The sequence below is a fragment of the Melopsittacus undulatus genome, chromosome 12 (assembly GCF_012275295.1).
Source record: "Melopsittacus undulatus isolate bMelUnd1 chromosome 12, bMelUnd1.mat.Z, whole genome shotgun sequence".
NCBI lineage: Eukaryota > Metazoa > Chordata > Aves > Psittaciformes > Psittaculidae > Melopsittacus > Melopsittacus undulatus.
In genome coordinates this window covers 17718179-17740231 of record NC_047538.1, presented here as the reverse complement: position 1 = coordinate 17740231, position 22053 = coordinate 17718179, and the positions used below count along the sequence as shown (strand labels likewise).

General features: G+C 39.7%; 1 protein-coding gene across 2 annotated transcripts in view; it reads right to left on the bottom strand.

The window, feature by feature from the left end:
- Positions 1–502: 502 nt before the first annotated feature.
- RIMBP2 (RIMS binding protein 2) overlaps positions 503–22053 on the bottom strand; it is a 124055-nt gene continuing 102504 nt past the window's right edge. The window contains exons 12-22 of one of the 2 annotated variants that reach the window (XM_031047838.2): positions 21664–21813; positions 20278–20436; positions 16620–17345; positions 14824–14941; positions 11655–11807; positions 8632–8816; positions 6308–6476; positions 5494–5597; positions 4785–4856; positions 4491–4625; positions 503–2100 (exon numbers count right to left, since the gene is read on the bottom strand). In XM_031047838.2, the coding sequence (XP_030903698.1) occupies positions 1912–2100; positions 4491–4625; positions 4785–4856; positions 5494–5597; positions 6308–6476; positions 8632–8816; positions 11655–11807; positions 14824–14941; positions 16620–17345; positions 20278–20436; positions 21664–21813 (2160 nt within the window). In that variant the 3' untranslated portion in view covers positions 503–1911. Of the gene's footprint in view, positions 2101–3784; positions 3917–4490; positions 4626–4784; positions 4857–5493; positions 5598–6307; positions 6477–8631; positions 8817–11654; positions 11808–14823; positions 14942–16619; positions 17346–20277; positions 20437–21663; positions 21814–22053 lie in introns of those variants that run through there. The other variant, XM_005147721.2, reaches the window with a different exon arrangement.

Here is a 22053-nt window from a genome sequence, read left to right as displayed (position 1 = left end):
AACCTGCTAATCGTTTTTACCTCTGGAAAAGTCCAGAGAAGCCTTTATCTACAGTGAACTTCAGCAGCCACCAACAGCACTGAAAGATGAGGGAGCACCAGAGCTTGTGTTCAGTTCAGGTTTTTAATTTCCTGGGCTGACAGCATTGTTCCAGCTTCTTCCATGTGGAATTTGTAATGAAGAGAGGCAGCTGGGTTTTGTGACAGATACTTTATTTTGGTCCTTCTGCTGTCACACAGTGATAGCGTTCCCTGTTCACTACTAGGATTCAGTATTTCTTTCTAGTTCTGTGTCACTTACTTATGTACTCATGGTGATCTGGTTTCTATCATCGAGGTCAGTAGGAAAGTGCATCCTTATCCACCACAGAAAGGTAGGGAATTGTGACTGTGGCCTGTTCCTCGGGAACACTGTCCCCGGGCAGGTGGCTAGTTCTTCCTCAGAGGAGTGGGGGCTGACACTGTAACCAGGAAGCTGATATAGTAGATTCATGAAACATACTGCACTCTACAAAATATCAAATTATTTATTTATATAAAATATAATACACAACAGTTGTACACATGCACACACCCACACAGTACTTTACCACAAATTTCGGCCAGTTATTTTCTTTAATGAACTGTGATAATCTAGCACACGGTATCTTACAGGAATTTACATTATTATCTGAAGACACAATGGGGAAGCTTTGATCATTCATTTATAAACCTTCCAGAAATTACAAAAAGAAAGGCAGTCTGAAAAGTATGTATAAACAGTAAAAACAATTTACAAATGGACAAGAATTACAAAATAGTACCAGCCAATGACTGCCATCAGTGTGTACGATTGGTTTGCTGAAGGTGCCAATACTGCAGCTGATATTTGATTATCACCTGGTGCAGCCTTTTTACTGGCTACGGCTTGGGTATGTAACACAGTTTTTCACTTTTTACTGTAGACGTGCACTCGACGGTCAATCTGACGTCAGCAATATCAAAATGCCTTTAACTTAGTACTGTACCTCCACAGGGGAAAACACTGGGGATTGAAGGGTGGTTGTGGTGGTGGTTTTGAGTGTGGGTTGTGTTTTTTTTCCTCCCCCCTAATTTAGAACATGGAAGCAGGAGCTCCAAAACTGGAGGTGGTACAGTTGGAACTAGGTGAGTCTCTGAATCACTTAGAGTGTATCTGAGTTCAGCTTAGTGAAAATGTTGACAAAAGAAATCAGTACAAGGGGTCTGGTTTGGAAAAGAAAAAAGAGAAAAAAAAAAGAAGCAAAACCAGGAAAAAAAAGCATTTTGCACAGCACTTTCAAACTCCCAGGAGTTACATCGGACAGTGGATGGTGTCAGTAACAGAGTACTTGATCTTAAATTACCATGTTTGAGGGAAGATGAAGACAGCTGAATACACAGTACATACAAATTATACACTGTATATTTATTAGACAGTACAAATCATTGTGCATTAATAAGGCAAAACATCAAGGCTGATTAAACTAGGAGTTTCAAGACCATTTTTGTTAGTGATAAAGATTAGCTAGAGTAGGGTGATCTCTCTGCACTTGGAGTCAACGAACAGAGTTTTCTTGCCCCACTCGTGGTTAAAGGAGACTAAAGGCTGAGATTTATCCAGTGGAGTTGCAGGTGTGAAGTTGACTTCAAGTAAAACCACGTTCTTCTGGTCTTAATCCCCCAAAAATTTTAGTCAATTTTGTTTTAAAGAAATATTTGCAACAACTAATCCATTTCTTTTTTTCTTGCTGTTTTGATTAAGCAATTCCCATGATTGTATTGATGTCAGAGTTAAAAACGCAAAGGTTTGGGGAAGTTGCACTGCATAGTCATGAAAGCCCTAGTTTTGACGTTTAAAGAAAAAATAAATACACAGACTGGAAGCTTTACAAGTTGTCCAGGAGAACATGACTCATTTCACTGCACCCAGCTTTTTCAGCAGTTTCTTGCCTTTGGAAAGCAGCCCCTTTTTCTTTTTCGAGGACATATCCCTGCCTCTCCCGGGACTACCAGAACCCATAGGTGACGTAGGTGACCCAGAATGGAGATGGACTGTGGGGGATGGTGCTCTCCGTGATGTACCTGTATTCTCAGGAGGAACCTATTAGGTACATTGTTATAATTTATTGAATGTTTGAAAGCTTAAAAGCTGTTATCATCAAGAACGTTGGTGACATCCCTTGTCCCATCACCCACTTAAACAAAGGGCTGGTTCCTTTTGCCTTTGTGGCTTAAAACAGTGTGCAGGCTTACAGAAAAGACACATTTTGAGAGGAAGCAGAGACGTAGGAAATACTCCAAGAGCCCCGGTTTGGTTACACATCTTTAAATGAGGAGTTGGAGACACTCCTTTTGCCATAAATCTGGCTACAAAAGCCACAAAGCTGGTTTTGGTTTTGCATTTCAGTACTCTGAGAGTACAGAAATGAAAAGGGGTACTTTTAGCTAGGGAATTAAGAGAAGTGTGTTAATTACTACAGATCAGCAGTCTATAGAAGCCAAACCGTTTCAGAGGAAATGACTTAAAATGCTACATGATTATTTGTTTTAAATGCCTTTTCTTTAAAACTGGCTAGCAAGCTTTATGTACAGATTGAGAAGATGGCACACTGGCTTGAAAGAAAACAAAAAAGAAAAAAAAAGGAAAAAAGAAAAAACAAAAGCTAAAATGAACCTTAATTGCAATCAAAGAAAGCTTAAAGACCCTGGCTGCTTGATGTGTGTGCTGCAGCTATGAGGTTGCTGAATGAAGGTGAACATTTGTACGATAGTTAGATGACAGCATTCCTAAACATTTTCAACAGCTAGTTTGGTTTTTTGTTATTTTTTGTTTTTTAAATCATCGAAAGTACTTGAATGAAAATGCTGAAATTGCTCATACTCAGCCTACCCTAACTACAGTGCCCAAGCTGGCAAAATGCACTACTACCAATTCAAATGCTATTTTCACAGTAGAATCCATGCCATGGGGACCCCTGCTAGCTTTGTAGTTCAAGTTAAAACACTACAATTTACTGGCTGCGTGTGCAACAGTGAGATAAGCAAAGGGGCTTCAAGCCTACTTTGATTTTAAATCAAGGTCTAATTCTAATGAAAAAAAAAACAACTTGGTAAAGCACCCCAACGTACACCTGAAGATACCATATGTTTAGTCTAATGCATTCATCCAGTGAGCTGCATGTTCCATAACAGACATTTATTGCATTGGTAAACCAAACAGTTGCCGATATTTCAAACGTGCTCTTTCTAGGAAGGATCCAGGTACACTGTACCATGTGAGGGGATGGTTTCAGAATTGCTGAATCATTGGCCTTAGGCAAACTGGGGTATAATCGATTATGGAAAACACATTTTAAGGCAGACAATTTAAGTAGCTAGATTTGAGTGTAGTGAGTTTCAAAACCAACTATACCCTCGGCAGCTACCGCACGTGTTGGCTTACGGCTCATCTGTGTGCTCGGTAAGGGTTGGGGATCTGTGCTTTTCTCTCCACACAGGAGCTTGAAATTCCTCCCTCCCGGCTTGGCTAACAATGCAATATGCAGCTGTGGTTTGTAGGGCAGTTAGACACCAAACGCGCCTTTCTATGGAAACAGAAACATTTAGCTTGGGAAGAAATATGTTCCAAACGCTGACCTTCATCAAGTGAGGTCTAATTGACTGAGGATTCCTTCTGAAAGGATTTGTCTCCTGCAAAAACTACATTGACTTGACCAGGTACAGTGCAAGTGTAGAGCCTGTTCTTCTGTGGCCAAGGGGTTTGGAGACATATTTCTTTTCTTTCTCCCCACAATTAAGTTTCAAGACTTGCATTAGAGAGCCAGGTAGCTTAACTGAAATCTCTATTGGTATCTTCAGTTGCTCACTTACGTGAAGGCTACATTGCCTTATTAAGGTGTGAAATGAACACTCTTCTTCTGTTTCCAAGCAGATGAGCAAAGAAATAAAAATATATATAAAATATATAATATATAAAAGTATTGCAGTGATGAAACAAAACCAAAAATGAGATACTCTAAACATTATTAGTCTTTGATAAAAGACAAGTCTCTGGGCAATTAACTACTGCCAGTTGGAACAGGGAGCCATAAGGACCAAGAGATGAATACTGTCAGTCAGCTGCAGTTACAGTTCCTGTTCAGAGGAACGCCTGGTCCAGACTTCCCTCCACAGTAACTTTTGCCTTCCTCTAGGTAGTGCATGTAATAGTAGTAACTTAGGAGCATTATGAGGTAACTACTTGCTTAAACTCCAGTTATAACTGAAGGTAATGTAACGACTGCAATCAGATTGTAAATTTGGTTTCTCCACTGACAACGGTAAGGAGCTAGTGGGAGGCTCAGTCAAGGCATTTTCCCTCATGTTTTATATATTTGAAACAATTTTAAATGGGCAGATGGATTTAAAATGTTAAAAGTAACGTCTAAATTATAGATGAGACAGAATGGAATGGAAAATAAAACATTAAGATTTTCTTATTCCAGTGCTTACCCTTTTTGCTTTTGTACGCATCGGTGTATCGTGAGTGTAGCGCAAGGGCGCGTCAGACAGAAACACTTCCACATCGTCAGGCACTTCTTCAAGGAAGTTGGAAGGAACCAGCCCCTTTTGTCCGTTAAGTTCTCCCTGCAGCAGGATAAAAAATCCAGTGAATTTTTTAACTGAAGCAAATGTAGGTTCCCAAGATTTGAAAGGGAGATACTTTTGACTGGTGAGGAAGAGGAGTGGTAACCATTTCTCTGACAGACTGTAGCAGTCTGAGTGACCGAAGAGCTGCCAACTTACATAGTAAAACCCATCTTCATCAATTTCGCCAAAGACAGTAATGATGTCCCCTGTGCAGAACGTCAGCTCTGCCTGCAGGAAAGAAAAGAGGTGACAGAGCAGGTTTTGCTTGGCAAAGGTGAACATTTTTAATACCAAATTCATTAATACTTTTCCAAATTAAACTTCTGAGAGCAAAATCTTTGTTTTGTTTTTTCAGATGTATTTTTATTTAGCTTGCTAACCCCAGCACCTCTTCCACTTGGGTTCCAGACACCCCCAGGGCTCCTGGGACATGAGCTGGGCTCCTCTCAACTGCATGGGTTTACATGAAATTTAGATTTTGTAACACAGTTTTAATTCCTGTGGCAAGTAAAATGTGGGAACATACAACAGAAATTCGAAAACAATAATTGGAAAACAATAATTCCCTACTCTTTATAACTGCACATAGAATTGTGTTCTGTACATAGGTATGTAGATACATTGCACAGCATACACCCAAAGCCGAGTGTATCATGTCTTGACCTGTATTAAATAAATCCTACAAAGCCTGTTCCTTGATTTTCACTGAACAGGAACCAGAAATCTACTTGCTCAGGAACCAGGAGCTTGTCACACCCATCTGTCCCAAAACACTTGACCAGTGTTTGTAATTCTGAGCTGTGTTTGAGCACACCAGCTCAGGGAGTGGTGCAGCTCCCTGAGCAGAGCCATGAGCTGTCAGTACCTCTACATCAACATTGGGAGAGCTTTCTCTGGGATCATAATCGTACAGTGCCACCATCCTCCGCGTGGACACAGAATGCTGTCTGCCACTCCGCCTGTTTCTTTCTGTTCCAGCCGCAACGAGAGGAAGGGAAGGAAAGCTGTTAAAGTTACTTTGAACAGAAAACAAGCTGCAACTTGTCCCCACATCAATGTCAATCACCCAGTGTTGATACTCTAGCACACTGATAAAAAGTCACAGATTACCAAAGGTATTAATACAGTAAGGGTTTCCAAACAGCACATATGTTTCATGAACACTTTCTGGAGAGATGCCTGCCCTCTGTCTCCTGAGCCACTGCATCCTCTGCACAGCATTCCTTCATTTAAGTGTCTAACAATTTAAATCCAAAGAGAAAATACACAATGCTTTAAAGTGTTAAAACAGGTGGACTGCTGGGGGTAGGATGCTAACAGCTCTCTCAGAAACATCCCAGAACTGAAGAATTGCTTAAAAATTATCAGGTAGGGCAACATTTCTGTCACAAACTGCCTCTCCTTCTGTCCAAGTTAAAGTCCTTTTGATTTCTCAGCTCCTTCACAGGACACTGACAGTTGAGCACAACAAAATAATCCACTTATATTGGCAAAATATAAAAAGATGTGACCAAGATTAAATATTAGTTGAATAAAGTCATTCAGATACTGACTGGTATCCCACAGTGTGGCTGTAAAAGATGCATCGGCATATAGTGAAAACAAAAGGCAAAGCAGCTCGAGCCCAGTTAAGAGCACTCCAAAGTCAGGAGCAGTGACGTGTGTATATTGTCTCCTACCTATTTTTTCCACTGGTGTGTTCAAAGGAAGAAAGCCTTGTTTTAGGAGCTGATCCATCATCTCTTCGTCATCTGCTTGGATCTCAGAGACCATATTGCACGGAATAAGGCCAATCCTTGTACAGGTTTCTCCACGGTAGAATCCATCAGCATCTTTGTCCCCATAAACCTGTTATTCAAAGAGCAATAATGTTGGTCAATAAAGGTTTTAGCACTTGGAATTCTGATGCAGGTTAAATTGGTACTAAAGCATAAACAGATGACTAGAGTTTAGATGTGGGATTCTGTTACCTTTTGACTACTCTGGCTGATGCTATAGAATTGGAATTCTGTTAATCTGAATTATGACTGAATCTGAATTATTAGATACATAAGCAGAATGTCAAGACAAATGTCTTTTCATTAGCAGTGAAATGCACAAAGCATGAGAAACACCATTAGAAACCACCAGTTTCACCCTGTGCTGAGCTAAACACCCTGTGTTATGGGTTTACACTGAAGTTCATGGAATTATGCACTTACTTTCAAACGGAAGCACTTGCCAAACTGTGCCAAAGCCGTGGTGTTTTGAATAGAATTGCTTGTATAAGATCAGAAATGTCTGTGTGATAGTTAATGCACTCGATGGATTTACTTCTTTAAGCTCTGCTGCTCTCTGATGTCAACTAAGTTATCAAAATAGTGTGAAATTCATCAAAGAGAACAGGTAAACCCCACATTTCTCTTAGCTTCCAAAAGCGCAGTCAATTCATAAAGGCTGATAATGACAGAGAGGGCTGGGTCAGGGCCTGTACTAAACAAGAGCACCGTTCATAAGGCCAAACTGATGACTCAGTTCAGGCTGTTCCACACCTATATCAAGTGGTTCTGTTCGGAAAAAAACCCCAACAAACAACCCAAAAAAACCACAAAAACCCAAACAAACACAAAAAAACTCGCACAAAAAAAAGTACCACAAAAAAGGGGGGGGGGGGAACCCCAAACACCAGCAGGGGGTGGGAAAGAGGAGACAGGGGGAGGGAGCTGCCCCCCCACTCCCCCGTCTTAGCTCATGTACAGAGGGTGTCTTGAAAAGCCAAACTAACCCATCTCCAGAGCAATGTGATGAGCGTTTCAAAGCAGATCAGGCAGTAACCACCATGGTCCCAGATATAAACAGCACTGAGTTAACATCAGATGTGGGATCTCTCCAGACTTCTCAGTGCCAAACGTGTACATATTTGTGATTAAATAATTAAAATACCTGAGTAAAATGAACGTTTTTGCAACAAAAAACAAGCCCTTTTCAACAAGATTTATGTTTTTGGCATTAAGTCTTATCTGACATAGGGAGGAAAGTAAGATATCTAACAAAGTATTTAACATTACAAAATTGTGACCTGGACATCTGTGCTAGGATCCAATCCAACACAGTGAAAGGCAGTCAGTATTTTAATAGCCCAAGTTACAATTTTCTCTTTGAAATAGGCAATGCAACCAATGAGCCTGTATTTTTACAGCTTCTGTCCCAGAGCACAGTTGAATCTCAATTCCCCTTCGGATCGCGGCAGCTGCTCCTTCTGCTGCTCTCATTTCTGCTCATCCTGCACCACATCAATTACACAAAAGGCTGCTGGAGGAGATGTTTACATTTGCTGAGACAGCAGAGAATCTGCTGGTGTTTAAAACTGAGCTCAGCAAATGGAGCAGCTTTGCCTTGCAGATGCACAAGCATACAATGAGGCAAGCTGGGCTGGAGGAATGGCTAGAACACTGTCCCTGCCACCTGAAACAGAGCAGAGTTCTCTTCCATGCCCAGTTTCAGGGCAGCTTGTGTGTTTGACATCACAGTCAGGAAAGGGGGTGGTTTTCCCAGCTTCTGAAGACTGGGAAAGATAAACATCTAACTTCTGTACTTCCATTAATTCAACTAGGAGTGCTTACCATTTAAAAACTACAGCAGCTCCGGTACGTATGAAGGTGCAACACTAAATACTTTTGTGCTACCTCTGCAAGAAAGACATCCTCTCTGAAGCAGTTCTTCCTGCAGGACTTGTGGCAATGGGCATAATGGGCTTCAGAGTCACAATTTTGTTCTTGGCACCTAATTCTCTAATTGAGGCTGTCCCTAACTATAGCAACACTGAGATTTTTGCCCATTCCGTAATTATTTTTAAACCACTAGCATTAGATATTAGGTTCCAGATCCACTCAGATTTACAGCCTGAACCTCTGGAGGAATAAACCCCTTAGTCTCTAGTCACACAAGTTGCTTTCTCCACAAGGAACAAAGGACGCCTGCTTGTAAAACAAGATCCTTCCTTTCCTTTGGGTTTAGATCCCACCTTAATGATCTGTCCTTCTTTAAATGGCAGCTCCTCTTCCGCAGCATCAGGATTTGGGGACATTGTCAGTGGATCGTAGTCAAAGAGTGCAACAAATATTCGAGTAGAAAGATCTTCTGTGCCAGGATCTGTTTCTGATTCTTCATACATATCTGGAGAAAGATGGTCATGACCACCATAGCCATCTATGGAAGTAAATCCAGAGAAGAACAGTTCAGAACAAGCTGGCCTCAGCTTTGACCTATTCCAGTTAAAAACGCTTGGCATTTCAGTGAAACCCCAGTACCTCACTGCACGTCCTATTAAGCTCAATGTTGGGTTTTGAATTTGCATGTTATTTTTCTAAAAAGCATGTAATGATGAGCATGCACTGAATGTGGTGTTGATCTCTGACACCACGCTGACATTTACACATGTGAATGCAGCTCAGGTAAGAAAGCCATTTCTGTTAGGTTTACTAGAGCTTGCCATAAATTAATGAAGCATGTTAAGAGTGATATGAGGAGTCTGATAGGCTTTATCATTACTGCAAAAAGAACCATGCTTTGGATCCACCTGATTTCCAGCACAGCTGCTTCTGCTCTTCATGGACACAAGAACACCCATTCCAGCTGTGTTGACAGACCATGTTTTAGGTACCAGGTTTAAAACATGGTTATAACCTCTTCTCTCCAGACAGGCAAAAAGAAATACGTTTCAGTAGTTATTACTTCAGTGTTGGAGCTACACTGCTTATGATTTTGTTTAAACACAGTCAATAGTTAACATAGCCAGCAGTGCCCCAGACCAACCCAAACACTTACAAGATGTGTTAAAATCCACGAGAAATAGTTAGCTATGGCTGTATTTCAAAGCATTAAGAGGCTCCTGAGGAAAGATCATCCCCGAATGATGCTGCACTTGACACTGCACTGGAATATGGCACCAAATCAATTAGGGCATAAAAAAAGAACTGGCATTTTGGCTCATATCTTTCACATTTTTCAAATGACTTGGAGAATGTCCATGATTCAACAACGTACTTAAGGATGGACTGTGGTAAAACTGAACTAGAAAATGAGGCCCAAACGGCAAACAGTGTTTGACTGACAGGTTTCAAAGGCTTTTAGTTTTATTTGAAAGAGCACGTGGCAGCACCTTCCCAAAAATAAGGCTCTTTCAAGACACATGAAGTCCCCAGACATAAAGCCCTTCAAAACACAAGCCACTTGTAAAATACTTGGCTTACAGTGCACATCCCACTCACTTCAGCGAGTCACCTACTTTTGTTCTTTGCTCAGTCAACACTTATCATCCAGTTCACAAGATCCCTCACAATGAACCAATTGAGAAAGTGATGTTGTGAATTATGATGGAAATGTAGTTCAACTGTATCAGTCTTCCCAACCAATTTTCATACTAACACAATTTTTACTGTAATCCCCTCTTACAAATGGAACTCTCCCATTTTTTGGTAGTAGTTCAAACATTCCAATATGGAACATTTTAAGTAAAATTCCTCTTGTTGCCTCTACATCAGATGCATTTAACATTGGATACTTTTAAACTACCAGGAAAAAAATTTAGAGGGTCACAGCTTTAAGGGAACAGTTATGAACTCTTGGGTCCAGAGTGCAAGAAAGAGTGTGAACAGGGAAAAAGTGCAGAACAGCAAAAGGGCAGGGAAAAATTCCAGCCAAGAAGCTTTACACAGGCACAAAGCACAGAAAGGAAGTGTCAGAGAAGGATGTGTATGGGACACAAAGCAATGGGACACGAAGGATGGGATTCTTCCCTGTTCTGCTCTCCTCCCACAGTCAGGTGACAGTCATACTCAGCCCCAGCAGGTGGGTTGAGGGGTGTTTTGTAAATTAAAAATACCAATTTGTGCATCCAACCCCAAGTGTAGTTACTGGGGGTTTGCTGCAAATATCAATTGTAGCCAAAGGTGTCTCTGATAAAACCACTGCCTGTAACAATCTGACTCAGTCACGTTTGCTTCAGTGAACCAGAAAGCTATCTCTTGATTAGCTCATCAGACACCTATCTAATGCTTTCAAGAGGCAAAGCTGTGTATCATACATGTACACACAGAATCATGTATGTAACTATTCAGTCTCGGGATGCAGGCAGCCAGATTCCCAACTGATGCACAGTCACAACCACAGCTGCATTAAATTTACCACATATACACCAACATACACAAGCTAGTTGCAAGTCAGTCAGATTCATTTAAAACTCAACATTAAATTATGATTACACTAGAATTTTAGGACCCTTTTGTTTCACTGCAGATACCAACAAAAAAAACCCCTAATGCCTTATGTGTTTCTAAATTCTATATATGGCCTGGGTTGCTTTTATGGGTTAACTGTTTCACTTCAATTTACTGTGTTATGAACTATGAAAACTGAGATGTTGATCATGTGATGATTTCTATGTTGATGAAGCAACAAATACTATCAGTAGTAGGTATAATTGCCTTAGTTATGTAACACAAGTTTGTAATTATGATGTAATTATCCCTAAAAATAATTTTTGTCTTCAAGTTACACAGCCAAAGTCCTGTGTGGTCACTGAAAAGATCCCAAACATTCATTTAGCCCAAAGCTATGAATCAGAACAACATTTGAACTGCTTCCTATTACAGGGCATTGGGTTGTGATATACCAGCTACTGTTTGTCCCTGCCCGGGCTGTATGAATCAAGAGGAAATGTGGTCATATGGATGGATGCTGTTCAGGTGTGTACAGTACATACTGACTGGCGTTAGTAGCAGCATAGCTTCACAGAGGTTCATGCAATGCACTGGGCTTGGGCTTGGTCAGGTATGGAAAGGCTGCACAGCAGTGTCAGGACAGAGGACTAAGGGCTGTTTGTCCCTTACAGCTGAGCTGGAGAAACTTACCTGGGAGCAGACAGGACTCAAGAGCTAGGTTCCCCTGGCATTCTGCATTGCATGCAATGTTGTCATACAGAACCCACACTTGTTAACACGCAGCTCTACAATGTGTCTGTCAAAGGAGGAATAACGTTCGGCATACCGTATCTAGATTCAGAGGCCATGGTACGCTGCTGAGGCCATTTCTTGTGTCCACCAATGCTGCGATAATAAGCTTCTTCTTCTACAGGTGAAATATTTCCCTCACTACCTGACCGAGACCGACCGCCTTCACTGTTACTGTCCATTGTAATTTCTATGGAGAAAAAGGGAATGATCTATTAAAACATATTGTAGAGTTGCCTTTGCGGAGGCTCCTGCGTGCAGGCTTTGCCTACCTTTGGTTTCTGATTTGCATATAGTAGGACAGATAAACACTGCATAAGCTTTGCCAGATGTCTCAGTCTCTAGAAATCCATCTTCAGCAGGGGTATCAGAGAAATGTGCATCTTCTCTTTTTAAAGCATCTGAATTTTGTGCTTTTGAAAGTTCACACACTGTAAATATTGTTTGTTAAGTTGTTGGATAGGAATCATCATCTATTACGAGGTTTAAACAATCCTACCTGCCAGATCTGCAAGGCCAAGAGCACTGTAAACTGTGCTTCACCTTCTAAAGTATCAACCTAAAACCAAAATTTAATTCATTTACTTAAATCCTACCTTCAAGAAGATACTCAAGTATTTACAGCTTAATGGAGAAATTACCTCAAAGAATATAAGTTCTGGAACATTATGGAGAAAGGTTTTATCACTGAATCCTAAGAACATTACATTTTGAAAGTCTTTCCCACTAATTAAACTTCCCAGAGCTGCCCTAAGAACTTCCCATCAAAGGTGACCCCTTTGTTGAACAACACAGCTAAAACTCCAGGCATGCATGGAAAGGAATAAGCCAAGAAATTTGGAAGCTGTGGTTTTAAGCTGTATGCTGAGACCAACACCAGTTTCATGTATTTAAGCAGTTTTAACTTTGGCTCAGTTGTATCTACTTCCTCCTTTCCCTTTATTTTACTCTGCTTTGCAATTTGTGGAACTACATATTACAATGATGCAATTATAATACCTTCCTTCTCCAAAAACCACACTTGCGGCCCCCATTCAGGGTTAACTTCTTCTGTCAGTGGCAGTTCTGAACAGTGGGTTCAAGTTTCTACAATGCACTACTATGTGCTTTTGTGTGCCTTAGTTTTACCACATTGTTGGAACTTTTGACACATCTCTCATCTTCCAGGGTTTTTCTTTCTCAGCAGGCTTACAGGAAGCAACTTTTGTGCAGAGTTTTATCAAGTGTTTACATTTGCTTCACTTATTCTCAAAGTGATTTCATACAGTATGATGCTGAAAGTGAGAAGTATTGCATACAGACCTTTCAGCAATTTTAATCACTAGCCTTTCAGACAGAAATCAGGAATCAGACTCTAAACCACATAAGGCCTTTCAACAGCTTCACAGCAAACCATTTTATTTGTTAGCTACTGTACCTATTGCTCACTGGTTTGCTTGTTACAGGCATTAGACAAAATTTTACTTATTCCTTATGGAACTTCCCCAAAGAGGATCAATGGGTTGTACAAAATACAAAATACATGGAATCGTTCTTGAAGTTCCACTGTATGAAATAAAATCTGATATTTTTTTCTATTTATCTGTCTGAGCACAGTAATTAATTTCTCTCATTCCTAAGCTGTTGCTATTGAGCTACTGAGCAGCGAGGTCAGAACTTAGCGGTTTCCATGTCATGACTTTGTTGATATAAAGTGAGCCTCAGTAAATTTAAACACCTCCCTTTCTAAATAAAATGAACATTAAAAGGAACCCAAAGGGTTAATTCAAACCTGTTCACTTGCTATTCATAAAAAAATGTTCTAGCAAATAATAGAAAGAACTTAGATACAAAACTTGCTTTAAGTATTACAAACATAAACCAGAATTTTTTATTCCTGAGGAAAAAAAAGGCTGATTTCAGAGAAATGGGACACGAAAATCTAACGTTCTTCACAGCAGCATCCAAAAGCTACTTGGTTCACCTAACAATAACCTGTCACCAGATGCTCAACAGCCAGCCAGGAACTGACTCTCCCCTATTTCATAGCAGAGTAATTCCTTGATATCTGTGAAGATTATCCTGGTTTATACCAGAGTGTGGGATGACGATCAGCCTCTGAACACTTGTGCTACACTGAAGACACTAAGACAGCTTCGTGCATTACAGCTGTGTGTGTTCTGATCTATAGTTTCAATAATATTTATTACTATTATTTACTAGATACCAAATAATTGTGCCCACTAGTAGGATTTTGCTTTTAATTTACAGTACAGGCATTTTAGGAGGATTCTATGGAAAGAGAAAAATACTCAATATTAAAAAATGAAAGCATTACTTAATGAGCAATTTCTTCCCTTCTGATAGTTCCCATTTGTGATGTCTCTTATTCACAGAAATGTCAGCTGAGAATTTCCTGACATTGGCTACAGTATTCACAAATTAAAGTTCAGGTTAGGTACGGGAACCAGATCCACTTTACCTCTTCTTGGAGTAAAGTTCTGCTAATAGCTCACAGAACTCTCCCTGCATTGGTTTTTGCATGTGTTTCCTGGTTTTCAGTGTGAATGTTTCTTATTTGTCAGTACAGAGAGCAAGTTTTAACAGATAAGTATTTGTTCACAGTGTCTTGATTCCATTATCTCTTCTGCACTACTTTTCGGATTTTCTGGTATACACCAGCATATAGTTTAAGTCATGAGTAAACCAGAATAGGGATGGTTCTGTAAGAAATACCAAATCTTGTAAATATATGGAAGTTCCAGAAACTTGTTACATTTAACAGCTTCCATTTTCCCATTTAAATTCCAAAAAGTAGTCAAGAAAATGGAAAGTGAATGCAAAATGATGGTTGATGAATGGAAAGATGGATGGCTGAATGGATGGCTGAATGGGTACATTTATTTTACTGACCCTATAGCAGCCTGCCTACAAACTTCTTCTTAGGTAAAATCTAACAGTATCTAAGTTTAACCAAACTTAGAAAAGTTCCACTACTCACTAAATTCAATGAAAAGCCTCCCAGTGATGTCAATGGCTACTGATTCAGCCCCCTGTGAGATCCCAGAACACTCATATTTAGATGGAGATGGTTTTCATTCCATTTCATCCCATTTAAACTAAGAGGAACCCTGGTTCAAGACAAGTGTCTGATGTTTCTATTTTAAGGACCACCTTCCCAGCTCTGAGCTGCAAAGAACAGAAATGTACCAATCTGTCCAACTAACCAATGGAAGGGACCAACATTGGTCGAGACCTTTGTGGCACTGCACTGCCATGAGAGGACCTTCGCCCTGCATGCTCCACCCTTTCAGGCCGTCCTGCAGATGATGGATTACCTAAAAGCTAAAAGACAACAACAGAAAAAAACAGGTTTGTAAGTTACATGCATGGCAATATTATGGTTACATGGTCGGACATTAATCAGGTCAATCACATTTGGAAGCATAAGCTCTAAAGGCAACTAAACTTAGTTTTTAACTGAAAGGTTAGCTGAAAAGTAAATACTGTTGCCTTGCAAACCTGCAAAAGAAAAAATGGTTCCTTGATTTATGGCAGAGTTTTGTAACCAGCAGTCACACATCAGAACAAAAAGAAAAGAAAAGAATAATTTTTGACATATTCTTTTGCCTTTGTTGTTGCTGCTAAGATGATGTTACAATCTCCTGAAGAGCGGTACAATCAGTCATGAGAGCTGTGGAGATGGGCCTGCACTGAAAGGCAAGCCTTTCTTTGCATTCAGCTATACAGCTTTGTCCAGTTTGCAGCATGGGAACAAGTGTACATCCTTCTGTTCTTTGAGCACACTGCTTTGCTATAATGGCCTTCAGTTGTTAAAGCCTTTTAAAGGTCATTGAAATATGTAGAAGGGAGTGTAGACACTTCATCTCACATCACAGCTGGCTCTTTCTGTTCACTACCCTTGCAGAAAGTGTTGCTATTTTAATAACCGAATGGTACTATTTTAATGCTCTCCAGAGCATTTATCATGCAGTCATTGAGATTAATACAGCTTGGGCACCAATTTCAGTGGGCGAAATTTGTAAGGATCATTTCAGCATAAACTGCTAGGCTAGAAGAGCAGGCAGCTGGTTTCTACACATTAGAGGTTTCCACTGTTGCAGACTGAGAGGGTAAAGAACTTGCTTTGGTCTTTAGGGTGCAGGGAAGCCTAAGGATGCATCTATCAAAGCGTGGAGACTCTTCTATAGATTAATGGACAGAAATGCAAATACGCAAGATCACACAGAGGCATCCTTGAAAGATATGGAATGGCCCTGGCCTCTCCCTTTGGAAGAAGCTGTTTGCCTGCATTCTCATGCAGAGATGCAGTCTGCAACTTCAAAGGCAAGAAGAGATGGTCTAAAAAGGAAGGCAAAGTAGTGACAGTGCAGATAAGGTAGAAAATGGAAATATGATGAAACCTGTGACTCCATAAATCTGGGTCACTGTCACACTGGGGGGAGAATCTTGATTCTTGTCCAGAGATGTTTCATGATAAAGAGCATATCCTGAAAATTCTGGGAATGAGGTGAATAAAAACAACATGATGAAATGACATCCTTGACATTAAAAAATCAAATAAAAATGACTGATGAAACATTTTTCCAGTTAAAATGAAGCTTTTTTTTAAAAAAGCAACATTTAGATGGGCAAAATAAAGAAAAACAGTCTTTTGGAAGAATTATAGTTCAGCTAACCCTTAATTAAAATTTAGATTCAGTTGTCCTTTAATAAAAGCAGCCATTATTGTAATTTGTTCTGTGGGAAAATCATTGTAAAGCAAATTAAAATGATTGCAGCATGACACAAAAGAGGACTGGAAAGAAAAACGTGGAATAATAAATTATAATAATGAATGGGGAGGGGGGAAACAAAAAAGAGGAAAAAGTGTAGCAGAGAGGCCCAAAAGATGGACTCTAAAAATTAACTGAGTAAGGAAAAAAAAGGAGAAAAAAGAAAAAAGAAAGAAACCAGACTGATTTGGCAAGCAGATGTTAGAAGGAAGATTTATTTCACACACCAGAGAGTCTTCTGCATCTCTGTGGGATGGCTTTGCAAGTGGACCAGCTGCCCTAGAGTCAGCCATTTTTAAGTCGGTCTTCCAGCCTCCCTGAACATCTTCGTTAGACAAATTATCTGTTCTAGTGCATTTCTGAGTCTCATACTTTTTCTCATAACTGGGCTTGACCTGTTCACTTCTGGGCTCTACAAAGGAAGGACCCAGGTCACCAAAATCCTCTTCGATGCTGGTTTGTCTGGTTAAGGTTTTCCTGCGAGCAAGCAATGGCCTCATGCTTTTCCTGCACGAACAGTTAGCAGTCTCTGCACAACAGCTAGATGCAACGTTGGCAGAAACTGAATCACAAGTATATCTGAAATTAAAGCGAGATTCTTCTTCTTCACTTCCACAGTCTAGTCCACTGTCTGGGCTCCTCGATAAAGACCGGCTATATTTACATCCTTTGTCGTCTGCAGCAAAATCCTCCATGCCTGAAATTCTGTGCTTGGCTGGGTACCAGAAGTTGTGCTGCTGATCTTGATTGTAGGGCCTAGGTGGTCTAGAGTCTCTAGCTATTGTGGGATTCTTTTTATAGGGCATACCTAAACCCTGCTTGTACAGCAGTTCAGAGTATTCACCATCCTCTTCAGCTACTTCTGGAATACTGAAAAGCTTTTTACTGTGATGTATCTGCTGTGAAAAGTCAGGCTGTTCCAAATAAGTGGCTTCAGTGGTCTTATCGCACTCCTTAAAATTATGTAATGTTAAAAACCAGACAGGGAACAAACAGTGTGTGACAAAAATAAAATGGGAGGGAAAAGGGAGAAGAAAAGAAAAATAAAGACAGAATTAGTTTTAGAGCAATGGCAAACATAAGACATGCAGCTTATTTAGTGAAAAGGATGTCATGCTTTGAATGAGAATCTGTGAAAAATAAAGACATGATTAAGAAGTTGCCAGATGTCAGATACAACATGAGAAGTCAGTACAAACAACTGAGTGATGCTCTTAACAAGAATAAACCCATGCATTTAAAACAAAGCAATAAAAGCTGCATACAGGGTTCAGCGTGGTGAATGATAATGGCATTAAAACACAGCACTAATGCTTAGTATGTTCCTTGCCCCATGCCAAATTACAATGTGATTTTTCTTTGTAACCAGAACCCATATCTGAGAATTAAAATTCTGCTCTAGCAAGCTTTCTTGCTTTGCATCTGCTAAAGCATCCTATGAATAGGGAATATTAAATCTCCTGCCAGAGGAGAGCTATTCTGCAGATATCCTTTCTAAAACACCTGCATCATTTTTACAGCTTGGATTCCACAAGAAGAACCCTGAGAGGCAGCCTGCACTGACAGCACTGCCATCCAACCTTCATAATCTCATACCTGCTTTATAAAACCAGTATATGAAATCAGCCCATTAGCAGAAGCAAAAGTCTCTGTCTATACCAGAAGTAGGTAAAATCTATCCCAGGCTGGCTAAAACAATAATTCAGAATATGACAGGCATGTTTTGTAATTTTTCTATTTCATCTACACAAACATGGGCTGGTGTGACAAGAGAATCCTATGCAGTGTCTTTGCTGGACTGAGAGAGCAAAAAATGATGCAGGAGGTGTCAGTTTTGACTGAAATGGTTTATAGAGGCTACATGATGGAGACCACCTCTCCTTGTACTTTACTCAATACCCAGATCAGGTAGGTCTCTGGACACAACAGCACCCATAAATAATGACAAGATCATCTTGGAGACTTCAGCAATACCTCTCTCTCTGAGCATATTAAACTTCACTGGGTTTTGGACATCTTCCTTTTTCAGGCACTAGGAACTTTCAAAGTTACTTTATATTTGTTTCATCTGTTTTCATTCCTTTTTAAAACATGTATCACTCTTGTGAAACTTTTGAGACAAACTGCCATAAAAGTAGAAAAAAGTCAATAAATATGAACATGGTTAGTTTTAACTGGAGCTCAAACATCCCCCATTTTAGAATGCTAGATCAGGTGAGTGAGTTGAACCTTCCCTTGATCACCCATGACAGCCTTTGCTTTGGGGAACCACTGGACTGAATAATAACCTCCCAATAAAGCAAATATATACCTGCATGCAAAATGTTGTCTTGGAGCATCTATTTTAATTTGGGAGAGAATTCTCAATTACAGCTGCAAGGCATGGCTGGCATACTTTCAGATGCAAGAGGAACAGGAATCTGCTGACATTATGGAAAATTCAGCAAACACGGCTTCATTTCTTTTGTTACTTACTGCTATTGCAAAGGGAAACTGCATCTAGTGAAAAAGGGGAAATTACCAAGCACTTTGAGAGTGGAATCTGACCTGCATTTTCTATCAGAAATCATAACCAGCATGGTGGGTCATATCCTCCAAATGAGACTGAGACATCCATGACTCCCTAGGCAGTATTCATATACTGAATTCCACTTCTGCAGAATGAGTCAACCAACCCGTAGCCTTCCCATACACTACTACATAAGAGAAGTCTGCCTGCTGACTTGAACAGGTCTGAAATGATTTACTACACCAATTAACAGCCTGAACCTTTCCTATAAATAGCAGCATTGGCTATACTAATGTAAAACCAAGAAGTAAATATACTTTCTGAAGCACAAAGAACAAGAACAGTCTAGGGATAATTCATTTTTTCCCAGAGGAAGGAGACATAAGAGGCATGCATTAAGATTTAATGTTCAACCTTTATATTAGCAGAATAATAGATTATTTTTTCTTTTTCAGAAGTACCTGTCTCATTCCAAATGATAGTATCAAAGAACTGAATGAAAACAGTTACAAGAATGGTCAAAATTCTTGTATACATGAGAAACTAGTATTAGATTTTAGTTACATAAGAGCATACAGGATGAAAAATCAACCTCTGAGTTTCCCTATAGTTCAAGTCATCCAACTTTCTATGAAAACACAATTTAGTGTAATTGCTAGACACATTAAAAGCAAACACAATTTACATGCATTAATATACTATGGGAAATGCATATTCTGTATTGGGTAGGTTCAACATCCTAAGTGTGCTTTAGTTGTTATGCTGAAGCTGTCTTTCAGGATGAACATTGCTGTGCAGTGTTAAAGCAATATTTCTGATAGGTGTTTCCTGTCTCTCGTGATTCCTTAGAGCACAAGAATCGCTAATACAGCATTTCTCAAACAAAGCTGACCCAACTCCCTTTCTTACAAGCATGCTTTAAAGCCTGTGGAGGAGATGGGACTAGTACTAGAACAGGGACAAATTATTCAGACATTCAAAACCTAAGTTGTTCTTTTACTGTATGTATGGCTGTTTATATAAAACTCCCTGCTCAGAAACAGCTCACTGTCTGGGTAGCACATGTTGTAGTATATTGTTGTGTGGACATGGGGAAGGTCCCCAAGTATAGAACAGAAATTGCAACTTCAACAATTACATATAGGGAAACAGTCAGTTAGTTAAAAGATCAGCTATCAAATAATGCAAACCCCAAAAGAAATACATGTATTACTTTACATCATAAACAATGGCATCAAAACAAAGTTCACCCCAGTTCTAGGACTACAAAACAGTGTGATTTTTAATGGTCTGCAAAATCCGTAGCTAACAGAAATGTTTGAAGAACCAAAGTATGGAGGTCCTCCCAAGGTTTCTCTACAGCCACACTTACTTACCTTAAGTGCATTGTGTGAAGTCACGCTGACTCGTCGCCTTCCTCCATCCTCCAGCTGCATTTCTGAGTACAGCTCTTCCTCATCTTCTTCCATAATATCAGACAAGTCAGAACCTCTGCTGCTCTCTGTATGGTACTCTTCACCATGGCAATAGTGAGGCTAATTGACAGGACGAAAGAGAAAAATCTTTACTGACTGTAAAGCTGACAATCCTTGTTTAACACCAGTGAGGACTAGAGCATATCCTAGGTTTGCATAGCAGACTAATAGCTACATATAAATTACATCATGCAGCTTGCTGGTCTGTTCTAGTGGAGAGATCACATTTCAATTTTTTTCACCCACTTGTGCTCCCAACTCAAGAAATCCAATCTTAATACCATAGGTGATACAGAAAAGGATGTCAGCACCCACAGCACCCAACCTAGTTTTAGTCTTGATTGAATTCCTTGATTCTTAAATCATGAGGTCCTTCATGCATCAGTGCACTTGCTGACCAAACTGTAAAGGCCCTAGGATAATTCTCGTATCATCTGCTCTTCACAGATGTTTGTTACATCACATTGTAGTTTAAAAGTGATCAGCATTTAATTCTTGCAGGATGTCACCATCATTGTATGATACAGCCAGCTAATAAAACTTGAAGCTTTCATTCTCTCACACAGGAGTGGCCTCTGTTAACATCTAACAAATCATGAACAGAACTTAATATTTCCAAATTTTCAAATGGAGTCACCTGTCTGTCAGATTGCAGAGGAATATTTGAACAATCAGATATTCTAGAAGCATTAGAATTCTAGAAATTATGCATTCCTTCCTCCCCCCGTACTAATGAAGAAAAGACTTTAGACAGGGAATCAGCACATGGAATAGCAGTTCCTTCTGGAAGATACTGGGAGCATATGGCTATTATAATGAAATTAGCAAGCTAATAGAAGGCCATAATAGATGAGATTTCTCCAGTTTTCTCCAATTATTTCTTCCCTAACAAACCCAGTGGTAGAAGTGAGCATTTTTCATAAATAATCCAAATGAGCAATTACAATACAAGTAGGTGAAGCTATAAAATAAACATCTAATAATCAAGTTACACTTAACCCACTGTAGCTTTTTGGCCAGACATAATTTCAGTGCTATTTCTCAAAGTGCATTTTTTGACACAGTGTTTTAAAGCAGCAAGGAATTCTTTCAGCCTTACATGAAAACTAAATTTGAAACCTAATCAGATCTGAGCATACTTGCAGCCACAGAGATTCTACACCTAGCTTTGATGAAACTCCTAGTAGATAACAGAGCTTAATCTTTTTAGGCTTCAAAGAATTTAACTTCATTGAGCCCTTGTTTCATGTGAGACACCTGAGACAGTAACAAGCCCAGGCTACTTACTTGCTTTCCAAGTTCTGACCCTTTCAGGAAATCATCAACTGAAGCCCCCCTTCTTTTGACATTAGGAGAATCATAGCCATCTTCCTCTTCATCTGAGTTGGCATACTGGGCTACATTACTCCTTTCACTAAAAACACTCCTCCTCTCCATCTAGAAAGCAACAAGAAAATTGTGAAGCAGACAATTCCTGCAATCAGTGGAAGAAATGGCAAATGTAAGACATTAGAACTCAAGAACACAACATTTAAACACACTCATGGTTTAAAGCAATGTTCGTTTCCTGATTGTAACCTGAATTTTCAAGAAATTTTGCTTGTTGTATTATTCTTGCTCATAAACAATTATACACTTTTATGTGAGCATCAACTCAGCTGCCAGCTTTCTTTCCTG